Genomic DNA, 21,103 nt, shown 5'->3' on the forward strand with positions numbered 1-21,103 from the left:
ACAGTATAAAATGGTTGAACAATAAAACTTAATATACAAGCGTTTGGTTATTAACAGGTACTAAGATAAAGAAAACAGTTAGATCATTTAATTATATAATGACATGTCATATTTATTCGATGGTACCAACTATTTGTATATATAATGATATGCAATCACATGATTTTTCATATCATATGTTCACATGATAGTACCAACTTGTCTCATTGCATGATATGCAATCACATGATTTTGCATATCATATGTTCATCTTTACTTGAAAATCCAATCACATAATGAAAATTATGATAATAACATCCCACCGTTTCTACCGACAATTAGATTTTTTTGGGGGCAGGATTGAGCACATGACAAAACATCCCATTGGTTCAAACCCATCTTTCACAAGTAAAGATGAACACATTTAACATCCGAACCAAATTTATTATCGCTGAAATGTAATTCAAATTTAATATTTAAAGATTAAATAAATAAACTGTTTTGAATATTTTTTTAATATTTATTTAAACAATACAACAATCAAACCAATCTAACTAATGATCAACTAATTCCATAGTCAATTGATCAAAGATCGGTCTCTTCACTAGTTCAATACATAGTCCGGCTCTCCACGAATGAAAATATTGCTGAAAACAACAAAACTAAGAATAAATGAATGGCGCTTAAAATTCCTCTACAAATTGAAAGTCTCTTTATGAAACAATATCTACCTGACAAGTTGTAGAAAATATCAATTCTTGTCAAACTGCTTCGGCAAAGCAGGTATTAGATACAGGCGCCTGCATTTTGTAAAATTTTAAATAAGGTATCTGGAAGAGTTTCATCCCATATTTGGGAAGATTCCTGAAAAGTTCGGAATTTTATCGATATGCTTTAGGGCGCGTTCAGCAATCTGCCGTGTTCGATAGTCGGCACGCTGGAAGGCATCAACAAGTGCAGTACTGACATTTGGGTCTCTGGAAACTTCATGTGCAATGTCATCGGTTCGCAAGATTCTCTCAACTACCCAAACCCCCCTCCTCCTCAGGTTCTCAGTTCTTTTTTCAAGTAACACATCAAGAACAGGCTTGATACCCTGTGCATCACACAAAACCATCACACCTTGTTCAATATCAAGACCATCCTCCAACAAAGTAGATAATGCCGCCAGTGCTGCCTCAACCACGTTCTCATTTGTGTGGTCTAGAAGTGCTACCAATTTCTCCACAGCCTGTCCTTTCAAAAGACAAAAGGTTTCTTTTAGTGAACACCTTCCCCTGTGGACCTGACACAATCCAGTAATGGCAGGCTGCTCAATGAAACATGGGAAGATTGAGGCACAAAAACCAGGTGAAGGCAACTCGGGCAGTTTCGTCAAGTTTTTGGATTCTAGAGATAAGTTCTCCAATGCTGTAGCAGAAACCATCTGTACTTTATCGAGTCCATTGGACTGAAGTAGTTCAATGAACAGTGCTGCAAGATTATGCTCACGGCAAAGAGCGATGGCATCAGGTTCATCGGCCAAGATAAATGTTACCCTTGCAAGAACTGATACAAGCCCTTCTAGGAATGGTGTCACAAAGCGGGAACCCCTAGTCTCTCCTTGTCGAATCCTAACCACTCTAGAGATGATTAGCTGAAAGGCGCCTTCATCTAGCATTTGCTGTGTCAAACCCACGTCTCTCTCTGGAAGTTCAGCTAGAAGGCCAACAGCTGCTGCCTGTTCCTCAGTAATTCCTGTATTTTCTGATATGACTTTCATTAGGCTGCCAAGCTGACCAACTGTGCCACGTAGCGCATTAGCTAATTCCTGACCCATGTATGAAGAGAGGTTCTGTAGAAGTCTTATGGAAGCCACACGCAAATCATTCTGAGGAGCCTCAATAAACTGAACCAAACTAATAGTAGCACCGGAACTTTTGATGGCAGAAACCACATTCACAACAGTTGTGGTACTATTAGTTAGTCCAACAAGGACCTGCAGAAGTTTGCACTCAATTGCTGGACCTGTGTTGCTAATTAGATGAAGTAGGTTATGGACTACGTCTTCTGAAACTAAAGTCTGGTGGTCAGGTCCAACTATGATCGAGTCGAAGTCATAGCCTGAACTAACAACATTGGCAAGAATTGTAGCAGAGACTTCTTTCAATCGCATTGGGAGCTGATTGGATCCAACTGTGAAGAGGTCCCTAACAAGAGGGGGAAGGATACCATCCTCTATCAACACCTTCGCACTTGACTCATACGATGAAATTTGATTGAGAGCTTTCAAAGCAGCTTCTCTTGCCTGCATATTACCACTTTTCATAATACTGATAAGAGATGAACCCACAGTTCTTGCCACTAGCACTTTAACATCATTGTTTAAAGCCAGCTCGCCTAAAAATGCAGCCAAGGACAGTTTAGTTTCTGTTGGACCTGCAGTCATCCCATTGTAGAAACATTAACATGAGGAAAACACGTCACAAGATTGAAAAAAAAGAGCATTGTCACAGGCTGGGGTGACATCAATAATACAGATCTTAGATAGAAGATACCAATACAAGGACAACTGCTAAAAATCTTTTATCAAGGAAAAAAAAAAAGTGTATTTGATTCAATTCTTTCGGACCCATTTTCTCTTTTAGCTGTGTTTCAATATATAAAATTTGTTTGACTGACTGTTTCTGGAAACAATTTTGAAGAAAAACTATTGCCAGAACACTACTGCTTTGAAGAATAATTGTATGTTGTTGTGTCTAAAAAACAATTTGTTTTCTTATTCAAAAAATAACGTTAACTTAAAATGAACTTTGTATAAAAGCCCTAATGTTAGTGATCCTAACCATCCAAATATATGAACTCTTAAAACAACACATACAAATATGTTGTTCTTATCTCACTATGTATCAGAGATGTTTAACCACCTTCCAGGATTTGTGTTAGAAGAGGTTGCAGTCTTCCATTTTCAGCCATCTGTCGCAAATTGTTTTCACACCTCTCCAGATTTTCCAGCGTTTTATCAGCCTTCTCCACAGTCAAGATATTTTCTGAACTGCTGCTTGTCATTCCAACCAATATAAGAATTGCTCCATTGACAGAACCAATTTTCTCACACAGCACTTCAGATTTGGAGAGCTCATATAGTAAAGATACAGCTTCTTCCCTCTCCTTGGAATGCTCATGTGACAAGAACTTAACTATAGTTCGCACAGTATCCCCCTGGGCCAATATTTCCTGGAAAACATAGACAAGAGATCAACAAGAGTCACTAAGTGCATCCTAGATAAGTCAACTAAACTGGATAAAAATCAATCGAATCTTTAACAACCTTATTATCAGAATCTTCTTCAATTACAATTCGAAGTGTTTCTAGAGCTTTACACCGAACTTTATGGCTGCTGCTCTTCAACATGTCAATTATCATAGGTAATAGCTCGGAATTGTGCAGAACATGCTTATTTGATCGGCTTGTTTTGCAGAAATACTGCACATACTTCAGAGCCTGCAATGTATCACTCTCTGAGCTGCCTAAAGTTAATGATCTCTGCGCCATGTCAAGTTGAGCAGCATCATTCCTAGCACTCCATTCTTCAATTGTGTTTCTTAAAGCTATACTGGGGTTAAGTTCAGTACTGCTTAATTCTCTTAGGGTCAAAGGGCAGACCAGCTTCCGTCCACTCTCCTTGCATTCCTGGAACCACCTTTCAATTGCTTCACGCTCAAAAGTTTGACCATTTTCTATGGTAACAGGATCACGCATAATTTGCTTTGTTAAAGGGCAAAAAAATGCATCATAAATTGGCTCAATGTGCATCTTCCCGAAATGGTAACTCTCATCTGACAGGCTACCAGAGTCAAAACTTCCGCCCCAGCTTTCAGCCATTTGATCAATATCGCTCACTGCTACTCTGCCAGCAACATGATATTGTATATAACACACCACTGTATCATGAATCTATAACTATCATTTGTAAAGGAGTTGAGTAAGGATTTAGAAAAAAAAAAAAGAAGACATACTGCAACATGCCTAAAGCATCACAGCACAATCTGTTTGGTGGGCCACAAAATTAAATAAATACGAATTGTGTTCTGCTTTTTAACAGATTCTACGGAAATTTTCCTTTTGAGAACTCATTATGTTCATCCTCTAAGCCTTTTTAAAATATAACACGACACATCAAACTTTCAAACCACCATGAACCTAACCCCAGAGAGCCAACCACCCAGCAGATCTATGTAACATAACAAAAGCAGTTAACTTTTCGACTGCCCCATGTCAGAATCCAAGCTAAAATTCAAGAACAGTTATATATCTACATGAAATTATAGTTTCAGTTAACCCATCCTTGAGTCCCAATAACAAAATAAACCAACCAATCACCAAAAATCAAGTTAAAAAAGAGCGACAAAAAAGCAAAATAAATTCAGAATTGAACCCCAGAAAACAAAAGGCTATACCTTGGTTAAATGATGGTTGAGCAAGAGCCTAGAAGGCTTCTAGGTTTCTTTTTTTTCTTTCGAGGGTGGTGAATTAGGGTATCTTTATTAAAGTCCAAACAAAAAGAACAGCAGCAAAAGAACAAAAATTGATGATTAAAGCCAGAGTGAAGAAAGCCATAGCATACCGAAAGTTGACTGAGTCCACCACCCATCATGATTCAACAAATTACTGGTTCAACGAAGTATAGTAATTATTAATTATTTTATTAATAATAAATTAATTATCGATGAACAGGACATACCACACCATTTGCTTGCCCTGAGTTTGAGATACAAGAGCACAACAACGACAAGGCAACAGCCAACGAGCCAAATTGTAAAACGGGTCGTTCTGACTGTTTCATTGCGAGCTGGCGGTGGACTGAGGGAGGCTCACGAACGACTTGCCTGGCCGTGTTGCTTGCAAGTAGAATTTCACATTTTCACGTATGGTCTAGTTCTGGAGTTGAATGAATTCATCGTCTTCAACGAACAGAACCACTTTTTGAAATAAAGTTTAAATCTTGGTACTTTCCAGTGAGAGGTGCCCAGGACCATTATTAGGTAGTTACATAAAAGCATCGGTTGAGTTAAAAAGTAGTCGCCTTTTCCCAATTTTCATCTTTACGCTGAATTTTCTTTTTCTCTGTCGGTTCATTCTTCTTTTTTCTCTCTAACGACCCCTTTTCATCTTTTATCCTGATTTTTCAACAGTTCGTCAAACACAAGCCGACCAATGTTTAGTCTTGATTCGGCTTAAATCCACCCTTAGTACCAACCACCAAGCCAATAATGAGAAAACTAGTCCCACAATTCACCACCAAAACCCATTTCTTGCAGGCATATCTACAGGCATTAGTACATCTATGCCCTTTTACTCAACACAGGAGTACCACACTTTAAAAGGAAAATTATGCAAATAATTAACCCCTGGGAGGATGCCTTTGGAGTTCATGTATATTGTCAAAGGCAATGATTTGTGCCAGAACTGAAGCATTATAAATTTTCTTACAAGTCTTTTGGTAAATGAAAAGATTGAAAAGTTTCAACCATAGTCTGTAAAGTACATGATAATTGAACTTGAACAGAGTATAGTTTCTGTCACCGTGATGCAGAAGGAGAAGAGGAAAGTTTCAAGGAGGCACTTGTACACTATGTCATGTCCCCAACAAAGACACTTGGCAACAAGACCAGAGCAAGAGGAATCCAGTCATTCAACAACATGATAGTAATTCAACTGGAAGAATTCTGCAACTCTTTATGATTGCCAAAAATGCTTTACCCCAAAGATCCTTCAAAGGCATTCTTCTATACCCTCTACAGCAATAAATAAGCACACTGCTGCAAGCATCACTTTCATAAAGAATCAAAAGCACTGCAATTCTACTCCACATATAGGTATTCAATGAATGGAAGATTGATTGACAGCAGCTTTATTGAATGTATAAAATTACATATACTTTTACTAACTTATTCATACAAACTGACGTGACGATATGTGATGGAATGATATGATTTTTTTTTTTCTTACTTTAAAATCACCCAATTACAAGCTACCTCATCAATTTGTATGGATTACTTAGTTTGATCAGTCAGTACATATAATTTTACTCTTAATGAATATTAATTTATCTCTTCTGCAAATATGATCTCAAAGATGGATTGCACTGCACCAAAAAAAAAAAAAGTAGCAATCAGAGGTTATGCCTTGTGATAAGCAAAAACTACGACCCAACATCTACCAAACTATGTTACTAAAATGTTGGTAGCATATTCAAAATGATTAAACCTCACTTGTCTGGTTTATTAATAGAAATATTAGTATTACAAATATTGGCAGAATGTATAGAATTCTCAAAACTGATTACAAATAAAACAGTACAAGGTTCATAATGGACAGTTGGAGATATAATAACTGGATAAATGTGTACTATCATAATGAGCCGGCACTATAACCCCAGGGAATAGCATTTAGCAGCACCCATTTATTGCTTCCTATCAGAATCCAAACTTTTCCTTTATGTTGCACTTACATACCACCATCTTATTCTATTTCCAAGTAGTTATTTAATCAATTTAAGCAATCATAATTATAATATAAATTACATGTATTCTACATGCCTACTCATTAAACCTGAAAATTTTCATTCTCACTCACATACTTCAATAAACAAAGCCTACCTTCCTCTTTAGGGATGTTTGGCTGATCGACTAAGAGTTGCTGCAGTGCACCCAGATCACTTGTACTGCAGGTAGAGAGGTAAAGTTACCATCACAATCCTTGTAATTAGAATACATAGAATATAGGAACTGACAAAATAAAGACACATCATCTACATAGTACTTGAACAAAATCCTAAGCAAGAAAGAGATAGTGTCTTTATCAACATAAAGAACAACTACCTGGGTTGCAGGGCCAATTCTGAAAGAACTGAAAACAATGATGATTTCAGAAGATACCTACAAACACACACCAAGCATCCTTCAGAATCTAGAACAGATTTTGGAACTGTCAGAACTTAATCTAGCAGAGATTACTTTAAGTTTAATAAAGGGGAAACAGAATAATCGAATTATCCTCATCAGACAACTAAAAAAAGTACCAATTGCAACTGTTACGATGAAAATATATATATAGAAGAATCACATACTCTGAGTAATGCATGTCATGAAGAATCATAAGCCCATCTAAACAATCTGCAAGACATGGCTTAACACCAACTCTTTGCTGCAGTTGTTTCACTGTTAGTTGATTAGAGCCCCCTTTAACTAGCTGTCTACCATCACGATATAACTTCTCAATAGACAAAACAATTCCTCGAAACTCTTCCCTGAACATATGTTTCAAAACTTAACAAGAGTTTCATTAAATCCAATCATGTCTTCAAACCATTGTTCTAGAATCCGGACCAGACCAGCCGCTCAACACACGTTATTGAGGATGAAACAACTCAAACTACTGGGCACAGATACTAGAAACATTTATGTTTAGATTTATACAATATATATTTAGTATATATAATACATAATTTTTATTTATGTAGCTGACGTTATGCTGACATCACCAATCCAGAATAACCCAAAACGGCTCCTTGACCCGGTCATAGAAAACATTGCTTCAAACTTAATAAATCAAACACTATCACAATAGACACTTGATGTAAAAAAAATGATCAAGGTTTAAATATTAATAGCAAGAAAAGAAGAGAATTACAATGCTTTTTCCATTGAAGGCAAAATAATCTGCAAGGATTCCATTTGTTTCGTCAATACAGCAGCTTGAATCCCACCTACGGAATTCAAACATGAGTAGTTTTTAGGATCTTGAACAACCTAACAATCACAATTCCAGAGAGAGCTCAGAAGATGAAGATCAATAAGTAAATAATAAAGTGAAATTAATAAATTAGGGTCCATATTGACCTGTAACCTCTCAATGATTGAAGAAGCATTTCTAAACTGAACAATTAAGTGCGGTTGAAGGTCATCCCATCGATTCATTTCTTCTTTGAGCTTTTTGAATTTCTGCTGATACTTATTTATTATTCCTTCCATCAGATTCGAAGAACCCTAACATCCGACTCGACCTGACTCAGTAATCGCTCAGGACTCAGGAGTGATAACTGATATAAATATTCAATGTCAGTTTTGTCTTTACACTAAGTTTTATATTTTCAGGTTAGCTTTCCAACAACAGGTTATATTTGTATTGTACCTGAGCTCTCCTGACAAAACACATTCCCTGAAAGAATAATTAGAAAAATTAGGAATAAGAAGAACATTGATATTTGATATGAAATTCATGTAATTTTAAAATATCTGAAAACTGCAATAATTAATGATAGAGTGAAGAAAAAATACCAAAATTGAGAAGATATAAGAAACAAAACCTTATAAACAAACAAACAGCCAAGAGTTTAATTCATATTTGCTAAGAACTAGGTTTACAATAATAGATATTCATCACATCAAAATCAGGCGTTCTACAATGAATCACTCATAGAAAGACCTGAGATTCATTTAACACTTTTAAATCTTTGCTAAATGAAGTACTAGAATCACTAAATAAATCTCAAAACTCAGAAATTAAAATAGGAAAAATTTGTGATAAAGAGATTTACTAATCGAAAGAGAGGGATCTAGGAAAAATAACGAACACATTGAGCTGAGCTTTGCGATTACGATTGATGTAAAGCTGGGTAGTGCTTTGGAATTTAGTTGAGACGAGAATCGAGACTGAATGTTTCAGTGTGAGAGAATTTTGAGTGTTAGGGTGTTATCGTTTTTCATTTTTTAAGGGAAAACGTCGTAGTTTCGGTGAAACCGGCTTTTGTTGGTTTTAACCGGTTCACCGAGTTTCACCGGGTTTGATTACGGATGGCTTTCTTCTTAATCCACTCATCTGCGGCTTTCTTCTTCGGTTGTTCCTTCTTCCACTAATCCCCTCTTCCAATCCAAACTTCCTTCGCCTAATCGATTCACTCTGATCTTTTTGGGCTGATTGAGAAAGAATGGCGATAATGAAAAGAGTTGAAAATGAAGATCGCGAACCAAGCGCAGTTGAAAATGAAGATCACGAACCAAACACAGTTGAAAATGGACGTGAAAAACAACAAGAAGAAAAGCAAATAAAAGATGAAACTCTGTTGCAGTTTCTGGATTCTACGGATGGCTATCTGATGCTGATAGATTCTTTATCTTCTACGCTTCGCCAGGTAACAACAATTATATTAAGGGAAAAAAAAAAAAACTCTTTTTGACTGAATTGATACTACAAAATTAATCCAATGGCTTTCTAGTTTAGATTTACTTATCGGTTCCAATGCATTGGTGCTTTGATTGTCATTAATGCAAATCTTTGAATTTAGGGTTTTTATTTGTTTTTCATGAATAAACTCCTGATTTATGAATTTTTTAAAAATGTTCTCACTCTAGGGATGGTTGGAACTGGCAAGTGCTAGGCATTCTATGGGATCTTCACGAGTTAGTAGTGCTTTGTTAGACCTTAAAGTTCACTCTGCTGCTACATCAGTGCAAGTATCTCAACAAGATGGTAATTTCCACTGTGTCTCTGGTTTTACTGCATAGCTAATTTTATCAATTTCATTCTAATAAGAAATTATTGAACTTGTGTATAATCTGGTATAGCTGACTCCATGTTTATACAACATCGATTTCTTTTGCGCAAATGGGCATCCTCCGATGATGGAGAAGAAAAATCTAGAGGGGACAAATTACCAACAGAATCTGATAGTCAGCTCCAGCATAGAAACAATTCCAGTCATTCTGGTATAATGGAATTCTCCCTGATAATTTGAGATGATGTATCCTTATCTTTTAAATTCTTTGCTTTAGTCATAGGATCTGAAAAGATAATATCCTTATCTTTTGCTGGTTCTGCTAAAGCAGGACATCGCTGCTAAAAGCTTTATGATGTAACCATTGGAATTCTTAAATCTATATACTTGAATATATCAACAGACAAAGTTCTTAAATGATAATGCTTTTGTTATGTTTAGGAGTTTTACTCTTATCTACTATGGCATCCCCTTCATGAACCTTGCCTCACATAATTTTGTTTTTTTTTAATGTGAAGAGAAAGCTTCAGAAAGAAATGGAGAGAAAGCCTCGGAAAGGAATGGAAGTCCTCTTACACTCGATGACCAGGTACCTTTTCATGTTAACATATTATGAACTTTTAAACTTTTGTGACAAGGATTCTTATGTTTAGAATTTGTATTGAATCTTTTTCTAAATGTGACCCTGATTTTATTAGCATTCAATTTAGTGTGCCAAGTCCAATAGTATATATCCATGCCAAAAGCTAGTTTCTGCCTCATTGTCCCTGTTTTTTGTTGCACCAAGCAAATGTTATCCGAGAAGTATTGACTGAATGTAGGTGGATTAGTTATATCACTTAAAGTAGAAGGATTGCTAGTGAACTGCTCTATCATGTAATCTGTGATGGAGTCAATCCATAAATCTTGTTTTCACTGTCTTAGGTTCAAAAGCAACGATCCAAATCCTTGTCAGTTTTTGGAGCACTTGTTTCCCCTAGGCTTCGAGCCGCTCAAATATCATTTGAAACAGGTAAATAACTTAGCAGAAATACTGATTAAAATCTGCTGAATAGACTGTCACCTTTTTGGTTATCTCATCTCTGCAGCATTGGAGATACTGGTAGAAATAGCAAATATGCGTTCAGAAATTCTTGCCTCTTTTGATCAAGTCCACGAAAAATTGGGAGGCACTTAGAGAAGATAAAGAGTTGATTCCTTTGGGTATATATTACTCTGATTTCAAAAATCTTTCCCTTACACATCACCTAATAGTTTGTCAAATTTTATTATTCTGACAGTTTACTAGTTAAGGCATATCATCACTAGAGTAATCGAGCCCCGAAGATATTTAAAAAGAAAAAAAATTAACATCCTTGTGGTAATCAGAAATTTGAAGCTCAAACATGGAAAAGAGAAGAGGGAAGAGTGGGAAGGTTGTCATCCATAGCTGGGTCAGGTTTTGATATTCATTGTTTGATCAATTGCATGTTGTTGCTGAAAAGGTTTGTGACTAAGGGACTCTTTTATTACATCTGTGTAAGTCAGGAGCTTGATGAATCATTTGTGATTATAGGTTGCTAAGAATCCTTGATGGGGACTCAGTGCAATTTTGATGCGAATAACTGAAAATTATTTCTTTGCACCGCACATTGTTGGCATCTTTTCCAATGGATTATACCACCATGTTTTGTGTTGTTTAGTACTATACTTGGATTTGTTTGAAAATAGCAATTTCTATCGTTTCTTCGTCGAACTGTTTTGGTGGGTTTAGTTATTGTCCTCCTCTTGGAATGATTGTATTGTCACTTTATCATAGACTATAGTGTAGCAAATTACATATATGTAGCGTCCATCCAACACAATTATCACCTTTCATTTAAACTCAGCTTGAATTCTGAAAGTCCAAGTCGAGGTCGCTTCAATTGGTAATGAGTTGTTAAAGATCAAAAAGAACTGTTACCATAGAAATTGTGGAAAAAAAAATTATTAGAAAAGATTAATCTGCCGCTGTCCATGGGAATGAAAAAAATTAAACAAGATTGAAGGTACAGAGTTTCATTGGAAATGCAAAAATGAATAATACATATTTTTATTTTCATACTTCCAATGTTTTCCAGAATATATCACTCAGAAAACATTCATATTCTCTTTTTCTCGTCTCTCATTTCTCATCCTTGAATGACAAAAAATTGTTTAATAAAATGACATCCCACAAATACGGTAATGCCGTACACCAATCTAATTTACAACAGTCCAGCTTTTGTCCCAAGCTATACAGCACACAAAAACAACTAGGCAATGACCATTGTGGTGGATTTGAACAGCACAGAATCAAGTCAGTTTAAATCTATAATATTTAACTCAAACTCATTCAAACAGGTGCATAATGTTATCAAAGATTACCAGCAACTTGAACAGTATAATTAACGGAGTGAAAAATATCTCCCATAAATTAAACAATGTTGTCACAAGAATAAACAAATCTAACTCAAATCGAGCTGTCAAGTTAGAATTTCAACTATAGTTCGGCTTCAATCCACCCCACATAACAAGCCCTAAACAAGAGAAATTAATTAAAATAAATAAAAATCTGCCCGTTTATATATTTTTAGGCCAACATAAAAAAGTTTCACTAAACTAAACCAACACTAATTTTTTTATCATTTTTACCCTTATGTTAAAAAACCAAGTAAAAATATTTTTTCTGAGAATGTACGTCAGTTAATGGTGGCTAGGGATTTTACAGTGAAACCCTAAATATGTCAAATTATGAATATAGATGTTTTTGAATGTTTCGAATGGTATAAAATGATGTAGTTCGATGTTAATGAATGTCTGGAAGTGTAACCGTTAAGAGACAAAAACGCATAAATTTACAGTGCCGCACAAAAAAACTGTTCATATCGTTCAAACACTGTTCAAACCGCTTGCAAAATCGCACAAAAATCCTGTTCATAGACTATGATATCTGCTTTTGCACAATTTAAACAGTATTTACGCGATATAAACAGTATTTACGCTGTGTAAACAATGTTTATGCGATTTGCGCAGTTTACACGACACTATAAATTTACGTACTTTTATCTCTCAACGGCTACACTTCCAGACATCCATTAATATCGAAACTACATCATTTTATACTATTCGAAACATTCAAAAACATCCATATACATAATTCAACATATTTAAGGTTTCACTGTAAAATTCTTAACCCCCATCGTAACCACCATAAACAGACGCACATTTTTAGAAAAAATATTTTTACTTGATTTTTTAACATAAAGGTAAAAAGGATAAAAAAATTAGTGTTTACTTAATTTAGTAAAACTTTTTTATATTGACCTAAAAACGTATAATAAAATAAACTTTTGCTTATTTTAATTAATTACCCCCTAAACAAATTGGACAAGACAAGCTAATGATTTAAAAACAAACGGAACAGAGAAGACAAGTTTATTCTCTTTTCTTGATATTGCCAGAACAGAATCTCTCTTTGGAGTTCGAGTCCAAATAGAACTTATCTTTGGTGCTTAGAGTCCAGTGATAAATTATCTTTGGAGCTTGAGTCAAAGGAGACCTTAAAAGGGCCACTGGAGCCGAAAGGGTCTGTATCATCAAAAGAGTAGAATCCGCGACTGTTGCCAAAGTCTTTAGTACTGTTAATGGAATCAAACCTTGCTAGTTTCTCATGGCCAAAGTCGCTAGTACTGTTTATAGAATCAAACCTTGAGAACTTGTCATTGCCAAAGTCCCTGGAACTATTTCTGGAATCAAATCTTGTGAAACTGTTGTCATTGCTGAAGTCCTTGGAACTATTTATCGAATCAAACCTTGTGAGTCTCTCTGGTTGTGAAGAAAAACCACCATCATGCATGCTGAAGGAATCAAACCTTGAGAAACTGTCAAATCCTGATGCATCACTGTATCTTGGTGGAGAGTTTCCATATTTTGAGACTGGAGTAGCAGGAACAGAGTCATCGAATGTAGATGGACTCTTTTTCCGAAAGGTGCTCCCAGCACTTGGGGATCCGGTTCTAATTGGGTTAACTCCAAAATCACTAGATCCAAATAGATCTGTGTGACTGTCAGAATCTGAGCCCTGCAAATTAACACAAATATGCAGAAAATTAAACTTACATGTCCATAAGCAGACCGCCGAGAAAAATGCAATGGAACAGCAAGAAGTTCATCAGGGCATTTTAAAATTTCGGAATACTAGATTCCAAATATGAAATATTGATTCATTTTTTAAAATGTCAGCCTACCAGTTGCAAAGGCATCCTGTGATAGCCATGAAATATATATTTCAGTATGATAGGAAATAGAAATCAAGAAGTCCAGGCTCACCTTGGGATTAAACCCCCATACTGAGTCTACATCATCATTATTGTCAAATGCACCCCATGTCGAGTCATCAAAACTTCTGTTGATAAATAAATTCAGTACCACCAAGTCAAAAATATTGCTCACATTCAACTAAGAGAGACACGAACTCAATAGCTTAGAACAGAAATATCAAACCACAAACCTATGTGTTTCTGCATCTGCTTCATTACTCCTTTCAAAGGGGCCATCAGAAAATTCTTTAGATGGACTTTCTAGAGCAGACCTTCCAGCAGGACTTCCATGAGGGCTTCTTGCCGATTCATCTTCACTGTGAGTGTAGGCAGATTCACTCTCAAGAATATGTTCACGAGTATTCATCAAGTTCTTGGGTTTTTCATCCACATTGGATAAGGAATCAGGAGTTAAACTACCATTTGGTGAGGCAGAAGCATTTTTCGTATTGAAATTGAGCTCATTGCCAAATCCTGAAAGCAAAAGAGACATGACATAAATAAACACTTAAAAGAGAAATTATGGAGAATGGGAAGAATTTGTGAAAATTGTAAGAAGTAAACTAGCTGTTTAGCAACCAGATGGCATACCTTCATCTTCAAATTTATCCCACTCTTCGTCCCAAACAGCTGCTCCATCTTGGATTCCAGGTTGCCAGCCTTGATACAATGTATAGGAAACATAAACAAACATAACCCTAAGAGGTTAATCAAACTGCCCCAACTTTCATAAAACACACAGAAAGTAGACTGAAAACTTACTCACAACTAGCATACTAATATTAAGGTACTCCATGGAATTCCAGTTAGACACAACACTGAAATTTCTTGTTTTCTCAAGCTTGTCCTTCTTTAGCGAACTACTTGTTCTTTTTTGAGTAACTCTTTATTGATACAACTTTCAGAATTTCTTGTAAAAAAACTTCTCAATCCTCAGCAATTATTAAAAGGTTTTCTCAAAAACCTATACAAGTTCTAGTGATAAACAACTGTAGGACAACCAAACGAAGCACTATCATAGCTCAGGTTTATAGAAATTTTTCGCAATTATTCCTTCTATTTTGTTTTATTCTGATTTTGGAAAGGATGGGAGTTGTTTGAGTTGACCATTCATCTGTGGTGCACTTTTAACTCAAAATTTCAAGAGCTGATAGAAAGCAATATACATTTTAATAAAGAATTTAAGAGGTTTGCACAAAGAAAACATACAAATCTATTAGTATATGACAAATGTGTACATACATATACAGCCACAGTACCAAGCCACCATGAAAAATTGCTTCAGAAAACAGAAAAAAGTGACTAATGACAACATCAAGATTCAATGAGATTAATGAGAAGGGTAGTTTTTCAAGTCTATCAAGTAAAATAGCTAAAAGTTATTTTAAAATCTTGAAAACCATTGATCATGTTGATCTTGGAGAGGAAGTACTGATGTAAATTTTATATAGAACACAAAGGAATGAAATTTAAGTACCAAAGGGAAGCTCAATTAGCGCACTTGACTTAATATCTACTCCATGTTTCTTGCAACGTTCAGTTAAAGCCTTCAACAGCTCCTCAAGATCTGACTGTATACGATCAGCACGGACCTATACAAACCCGCAAAGCATTAATATTAGACAACATAAACTCTCTAATGAACACTGTGGGTAACAGGCCAAAATTTACCTGAAGAATACCATCTGCACTGCCACCTTGTTCCATATTGACAATAGCTTGCTGCAACTCCATTTTCCTCTCCTAAAAATGAATTAAGATTGATTAAAATCATGTAACAAGATTAAACATTCCAAAAAGCTCATGCAGTTGAAAAACTCTCAGGCAGGGTTGCATAAAAGAATAAAAAGCCATTACCTGAAGTTCACGAAATTTGGCCTCTTCAATAGTTAATTTAGAAGCTATATCTGCAACTTGTTTGTACTTCTCTTCATATTTCTTACCCAGTGATTCCGCCTGCAATAACAATTGTTAATATAATGCAAATTCCATTAAGGATGATGAATAACAGAAGCACAACTTTATTCTACTAAATACCTCACGCTTATCTGCAAGTGCCCTCTCTGTGATTTCATTTAGTCTATTGTCACACCTGCTTTTATAAAGGACCTAGAAACAAAGAAACAAAAATGAACAAGGCGGAATAGCCAAAAGAATTGCTGCCTAATTTCTTAAAACACTGACAGTTTTCATTTCATAAAGGCTTATTATTTCATGTTAAATATCATTAACATGGTCTAACCTATTACCTATCTTCATACTCTTTCAGTGATTCAGATATAATAGAATTAGTTACACATAAAACTTCTCTTAAAAACAAATACAGCTGCACACCAACTTTACAGTGTTCAGTTATGAAACCATATCATGGTGGCAAAGCAACCTAAAAGCATTTTACACAGGTCATTCTGTTACTGTTACTTCTTGGGCATTGAAAGCCAGCTTCATATGCAAGGAAAAGGCAAACAACACATATGTAAATCTACAATAAATTCATATTGCATTTTCAGGTTCCAGGCAATGGATTCAGAAAACTAAAATCCCCGTGGAAATAGAAATTTTAGTGTCCCAAAAATAACACATAGTTAAGTGTTCTACTTCTACTACCTTTTGTGATCCACATATTCCAACAAGAAATGATAATGCAATATGACATTCAATGCATACAATCATAAAAATTCTAGCATACCACTATGAATAGGTTGAGAGATCTGAGTGAACTTCTTTCATTTCCACTTAATTCTAGCATCCTACCACCTCCCAATGCAACATATAATTAAATCAGATTTGACCACCAGAGAGTCAAAGGATCAACAATGTTTTATCTTTATTTATTTTTCAGATTGAAGAGAGGAGAAATAAAGGACAGCAAAAGGCAAACAAATTTGAGATGGCAACTACTGACAAGTTCCTGCATTTTAGTGCGGTAAAACTCAATCTTTTCTCTGGAATCTAAAATCACTTTCACTGGTTCATCAACCTGCCAGATAAGGAAAAGACAAATTATTCTTTATATTTCTTATAAATGCAATGTGATAATTAAAATGCATAAAGATATGATCCAAAAATTCAAAGAGGTTATAAAGTGTTGAACCTCAAACTCCCTCTGAACTAAAAGAAAATAACAGATTATGAAAATCTGACGTTTTAAACGCCACCACTCTCATTATCAGAGACTAATCTTCAGATCAAACTCTCAACCATATTGTAAGTGTCTTTAGGAGATTGTTCAGGCAATGATGAATAAAACTTGATGAGAATGAGTTTAGATCTCTTCCAGTCAAAGAAATATTACTATTGAATTAGATATAATGGTCTCAGCAATAAAATCCTATTAGTTAAAAAGTATAAGACTGGCTTGCTGACTTAAAAATTCTTGAAGAACAGAAGAGTCAAAATTTCAAAATCAATTAACCATCCACAGCTCAGAACATTTGCTATTTTACACACAGCATAGTTCTGATGATACTTACATGCAACATGTCCAACATGATGTGTTCAGGTCAAGGACTTGGAATATAAATTCTCCTCACAAATATGATAGATTGGAATGGATTTAAAATTTACAAAACGATCCATGTAAGCTAGAGAAAAATTTAAAACAACATAACCAAGATTAATCCACCAAAGAGAAGCATATCAAGTGAAGGATGGAAAGCCAGAGCATGAACTGTGTGGTAAGAAGAGAGAAAGATAGAGAATGCCTTTTTTCCTTCAGCTGCTGCCTCTTGGAGCTCTGAGTTTGCAGAATTCTGCTCCCCGTTATCAAGTTGGTTTGCAAAAGGATCATCCAACCCAGGTGCTCTCGACTTTTGTTGATTTAACATCATCACATTGTCAACATTGTGGGCTGTAACTGGAACTGGTGGCCTCAAACCAGCAGTAGGAGTAATTGGCCGAAGACCCATCACTGGCTGCTGACCTATTGTAACATAGAAAGAACAACGAAGTCATCAAGAAAATCACATATTTGAAAAAGGAAGGAAGAGGAGAGACATGAAAGATGTTACAAGAACTTTTAACTTATACCAGGATTGGCACCCCAAGCAGCATTTCCAAAAGCAGGATTTGGTTGACCTGTCATGGACAACAGTGTCTCATCAAACATAACATTCCTTGGAAGCACTGCTGGAAGAGGACGGCCTTCCCTATATCGCTCCATCAAATAGAGAGCAAAGCAGAACTCCCTCAAAGAAAGCATGCTATCACTATCCTGATCGGATAAGTCCCACACTTGCTTTAGCACCTCTAGCAAAGACCAATAGAAAAAATGAGGCAGATTTAATAGATAAAGAAAAAGGTCCCTGGAACATCAATGAAAAAAATTAAAATAAGCAAAAGAAACAACAAAGCTTTAAAAGCATTGCACCAGTCACAAGAAGACTTTATCTGAAGAGAACAAGAGAAAAATACAATGTTGAGATAACATCAGTCTAAAAGCCTAATTTAAAGTTTTATACCTCCCAAGATAAATATTTGACAGTGGGAATGATGGTCAAGGTCAATACCGACTACTCTCAAAAATTGTTTTTTTTATGCTTAATCTATGGATCCTCAAAAAGTTTGGTTTTTTTCTTCCTCTAAAATTTTGTTAACCTAACAATAATTAAAGCAACTTCCCAGCAAGTATATTTTAAAATCCGTAGCTATGTACCAAAATAAGAAAATAAAATATAAAGAATTACCTCTTGGTAGCCTCCAACTCATAAATAAATTCCTTGCCTGCTCTCCAGTAATTCTACCATCTCTGTCAGTATCTACTTCCATAAAAACTTTTGTATATTTCTGAACATCAGTAGGTTTCATCTTTGGCCAGGTAAGCTGGGAATCATCAGGAGTTGAATTCCCTACCCCAACTGAAATTCCAGAGGAAGTAAATGATGACGAACTTTGAGACGAAACTTGTTGTGGCAGGTTCAATGACTGGGTTCGCTGAATATGGCTGCCTGCAGGTTGCATAGAGAAAGCACTCTGCAATGAGTCAAGCGAATTGTGCTTAGTTAAAGGTTGGGGGGTCTCCCTGGAAACTGGAGCAGAGGCCGATGAGGCAGGTAAACTGCTAGCTGAATAGGTAGAGACAGCAGGCTCTTGTTTTACTGTAGGTGAGATTGCAGCAAAAACATCCCCTCCAAAACTTGAAGCAGAAGAGCTCCCATTTCCAGAAAGAACTAGTGGTTTAGAATCATTAGTTAAAAGCTGAGAAGATGGTGAAACTAGACTCAATGTGTTCAGTGCAGATGAGGATGTTGATGGACTAACTGCTCTAGGCCCTGTTGGAAGTCCGGCAGTCCTTCCACTCCTAAGCCAATCTTTTGAGGTGTTTGAATTTGGAACATTACAAGTAGCAGTACCACCAGGCATGCGTTGAGAGGGATGGGGAGCAATACCTGCAGCCATGGTTTGAGTTTGGCCCAGCAAACTACCTCCCATAGGTGGATGGGGAGCAGCTTGAAATGGTCTAGGAGCCTGCTGCATTGTACTCACATTTGGAACTCCAGGTCCCCTAAAACCCAAACCCTGAGAAGCCATCGGTGTTGGTGTTGGTGTTGTTGTTGGCATTGGTGAACTTTTCTGAGCAGAAGCACCAGCCATTGAAGGCATTTGTTGAGCAGGTATAGCTGCAAAATTAATCTGGGGAGGCGGAATTTTGGCTGCAGCAGGACCATATAATGCTACCTTAACAATATCTGGTGTTAAATCACGTTTACTCTGTGCCACAGTAACAAGTTTGAGAGCATTATAAAATTCTTGCCGGCCAAGGAAACCTGCGCGGCTTTGATCAGCATATGTCCATATCTGCATTCATAACAAAATTTCATAACCGTGCTGCCATATCATGAAGTACAAAGCTCAATCGGGTCCGCGTGAAGTTGATAGAAAGTTAGAAACACTTGCTACCCAGATTTGCAAGTAGGCTTAGAATACTAAAAAATCACAGATACAATTGCCAGATACTATCTAACTAGAAGAAGGTTCTATATTTTGTTACGAAAAAAGAGACATACATTCTTTTTGTCCCCTTAAATCATAAATGTAAGCAACTATTAATTTGACGACGTAATTAACCAGATTCCGTTTCAGAAATACATAAACATCGGAATCAAATTTTCAACGAACGAAAAAACAGAGCGACAATTACAGTTGAAGGGTGTTTAAAAAGAAAGAGAGAAATAGAACCTGAGCGAGGACTTGTTCGGGCAAATCAGATCCTTGAAAGAAAGCCACAGCTTCAGCTCCACTAATTCTACCATCACCATCTAAATCAGCTCTCCTAAAATACGCTTCAAATTGATCCGTACTATTGCCCCCCGCCATTTACGATTCTACGACTAACCCAGACCAAATTAATCCAAACCCAGCTCAAAATAAAAAAAAATAAATAAATGAACAGAAAAATGAAAAAAAAAATTTAGTATTCGATGTAAGATAAATAAGGAACAGCAGGTCGTGGAATGGAGGAATTCAAACTGGTGGTTAGATCGAGGAGGGGAGACAGACAAGTATTGAAAGTGGATTCGGAAATTGAAACGGATTTGGGGATTCAAAAATTGAAAAAAAAGATAGAAAGAAAGACTGTTAACCGCGAATGGGCCGTACGGTCTTTCTCGATCGACAGGGTCGGAGACTGTAACAGGATCTATTCAGTAGGTAAGCAACTGTATGTAACCTTTTGTGTGGACCAAATTTCCTTTTTTTTTTTTCTTACTAAGGGAAGTATATTTTAAGATTTTATTATAACATAAACAAAATTTAAATCTACATTATTGAACGTATCAAAAAAATATAAATAGGGTGATTTACTTGGCTTTTATTTTTAAAAACAAAATAATAAATTTTGTAAAATGTACGTACCAATGATTCATATATATTATATTGTCTATTTTATTGATGATTTTTTATATAATATTATATATCAATTTAATCAAATTCTATGAAGTACTGTAGATTCAAGCTAATCTTAGCAATCAGTTTACTAATTTAAACCGAGAGGCTTTGGTTCGAGAAATGAACCTTAAATAGCAAACAATCTAAAATTTAAAGGAAGTATACAACTAAATTATCCCAATTTTCTGATAAGAATAATTGCAATATCACAGGCATACCGTTTGCAACCATATCAATTAGAGATATTAGAGAAAATATTTAATATACAATATAGAGAATAAATTAGAAATTAGATCCACAGCGAATAACGAAATAGTTATCTGGGCTTCAATCAATGCTTCATTTGTACATCCCATTCAACTTTTCAATCCAAATATAAAA

General features: G+C 35.8%; 4 protein-coding genes across 14 annotated transcripts; 1 reads left to right on the forward strand and 3 right to left on the reverse strand.

Annotated features, from left to right (window-relative positions):
- Nucleotides 1-462: 462 nt before the first annotated feature.
- On the reverse strand, nt 463-5,226 carry LOC123202801 (U-box domain-containing protein 44-like). 8 transcript variants are annotated; one of them, XR_006499074.1, is made up of 6 exons: nt 4,704-5,226; nt 4,587-4,630; nt 3,290-3,864; nt 2,886-3,195; nt 711-2,397; nt 463-626 (listed from the first exon to the last, which is right to left on the reverse strand). XR_006499074.1 is itself a non-coding variant. In XM_044618936.1 (5 exons), the coding sequence occupies exons 1-5, from the start codon at nt 4,709-4,711 to the stop codon at nt 821-823; spliced, it is 2,514 nt and encodes an 837-aa protein (XP_044474871.1). In that variant the 5' UTR covers nt 4,712-5,226; the 3' UTR covers nt 463-820. The 8 variants fall into 8 exon arrangements, 7 of the variants coding, with proteins under 7 accessions (XP_044474871.1, XP_044474878.1, XP_044474873.1 ...); XM_044618936.1 differs by having other exon boundaries at nt 463-2,397; XM_044618943.1 differs by having other exon boundaries at nt 463-2,397; nt 3,290-3,869.
- A 125-nt stretch (nt 5,227-5,351) lies between these two features.
- Nucleotides 5,352-8,725, reverse strand: LOC123202803 (uncharacterized protein At5g43822-like). 2 transcript variants are annotated; one of them, XM_044618947.1, is made up of 8 exons: nt 8,598-8,725; nt 8,156-8,182; nt 7,864-8,063; nt 7,655-7,773; nt 7,092-7,271; nt 6,844-6,900; nt 6,622-6,686; nt 5,352-6,107 (listed from the first exon to the last, which is right to left on the reverse strand). In XM_044618947.1, exons 3-8 carry the CDS (start codon nt 7,993-7,995, stop codon nt 6,064-6,066), a joined length of 597 nt encoding a protein of 198 aa, XP_044474882.1. In that variant the 5' UTR covers nt 7,996-8,063; nt 8,156-8,182; nt 8,598-8,725; the 3' UTR covers nt 5,352-6,063. The 2 variants fall into 2 exon arrangements, with proteins under 2 accessions (XP_044474882.1, XP_044474883.1); XM_044618948.1 differs by having other exon boundaries at nt 8,562-8,701.
- An 87-nt stretch (nt 8,726-8,812) lies between these two features.
- LOC123202802 (coiled-coil domain-containing protein 115) lies at nt 8,813-11,253 on the forward strand. Of its 2 annotated transcripts, none has more exons than XM_044618945.1 (7): nt 8,813-9,155; nt 9,376-9,493; nt 9,589-9,729; nt 10,037-10,107; nt 10,443-10,530; nt 10,607-10,721; nt 10,799-11,253. In XM_044618945.1, exons 1-6 carry the CDS (start codon nt 8,952-8,954, stop codon nt 10,693-10,695), a joined length of 711 nt encoding a protein of 236 aa, XP_044474880.1. In that variant the 5' UTR covers nt 8,813-8,951; the 3' UTR covers nt 10,696-10,721; nt 10,799-11,253. The 2 variants fall into 2 exon arrangements, with proteins under 2 accessions (XP_044474880.1, XP_044474881.1); XM_044618946.1 differs by having other exon boundaries at nt 10,887-11,253.
- Nucleotides 11,254-12,936: 1,683 nt separating this feature from the next.
- LOC123202800 (epidermal growth factor receptor substrate 15) lies at nt 12,937-20,518 on the reverse strand. Of its 2 annotated transcripts, XM_044618934.1 has the most exons (13): nt 20,015-20,518; nt 18,523-19,633; nt 17,867-18,085; nt 17,542-17,759; nt 16,743-16,817; nt 15,875-15,946; nt 15,695-15,793; nt 15,509-15,580; nt 15,315-15,429; nt 14,429-14,497; nt 14,029-14,311; nt 13,848-13,923; nt 12,937-13,599 (listed from the first exon to the last, which is right to left on the reverse strand). In XM_044618934.1, the coding sequence occupies exons 1-13, from the start codon at nt 20,150-20,152 to the stop codon at nt 13,018-13,020; spliced, it is 3,129 nt and encodes a 1,042-aa protein (XP_044474869.1). In that variant the 5' UTR covers nt 20,153-20,518; the 3' UTR covers nt 12,937-13,017. The 2 variants fall into 2 exon arrangements, with proteins under 2 accessions (XP_044474869.1, XP_044474870.1); XM_044618935.1 differs by lacking the exon at nt 16,743-16,817.
- Between the last annotated feature and the right edge of the window lie 585 nt (nt 20,519-21,103).

Source organism: Mangifera indica, chromosome 19, assembly GCF_011075055.1.
Source record: "Mangifera indica cultivar Alphonso chromosome 19, CATAS_Mindica_2.1, whole genome shotgun sequence".
Taxonomy (NCBI): domain Eukaryota; kingdom Viridiplantae; phylum Streptophyta; class Magnoliopsida; order Sapindales; family Anacardiaceae; genus Mangifera; species Mangifera indica.

Coding starts and splice junctions, on each gene's coding strand:
- LOC123202801 (XM_044618936.1), bottom strand. Junction 3,865..4,586: donor GTGGACTCAGTCAACTTTCG/GTATGCTATGGC, acceptor CTGGCAGAGTAG/CAGTGAGCGATATTGATCAA. Junction 3,196..3,289: donor AAGAAGATTCTGATAATAAG/GTTGTTAAAGAT, acceptor TATGTTTTCCAG/GAAATATTGGCCCAGGGGGA.
- LOC123202803 (XM_044618947.1), bottom strand. CDS start 7,995: ATGGAAGGAATAATAAATAAGTATCAGCAGAAATTCAAAAAGCTCAAA. Junction 7,272..7,654: donor CCTTCAATGGAAAAAGCATT/GTAATTCTCTTC, acceptor ACATATGTTCAG/GGAAGAGTTTCGAGGAATTG. Junction 6,108..6,621: donor AAACATCCCTAAAGAGGAAG/GTAGGCTTTGTT, acceptor TTTTTGGTGCAG/TGCAATCCATCTTTGAGATC.
- LOC123202802 (XM_044618945.1), top strand. CDS start 8,952: ATGGCGATAATGAAAAGAGTTGAAAATGAAGATCGCGAACCAAGCGCA. Junction 9,730..10,036: donor AAACAATTCCAGTCATTCTG/GTATAATGGAAT, acceptor TTTAATGTGAAG/AGAAAGCTTCAGAAAGAAAT. Junction 10,531..10,606: donor TCAAATATCATTTGAAACAG/GTAAATAACTTA, acceptor TCATCTCTGCAG/CATTGGAGATACTGGTAGAA.
- LOC123202800 (XM_044618934.1), bottom strand. CDS start 20,152: ATGGCGGGGGGCAATAGTACGGATCAATTTGAAGCGTATTTTAGGAGA. Junction 19,634..20,014: donor CCGAACAAGTCCTCGCTCAG/GTTCTATTTCTC, acceptor TTATGAATGCAG/ATATGGACATATGCTGATCA. Junction 14,312..14,428: donor GGATAAATTTGAAGATGAAG/GTATGCCATCTG, acceptor TTTTGCTTTCAG/GATTTGGCAATGAGCTCAAT.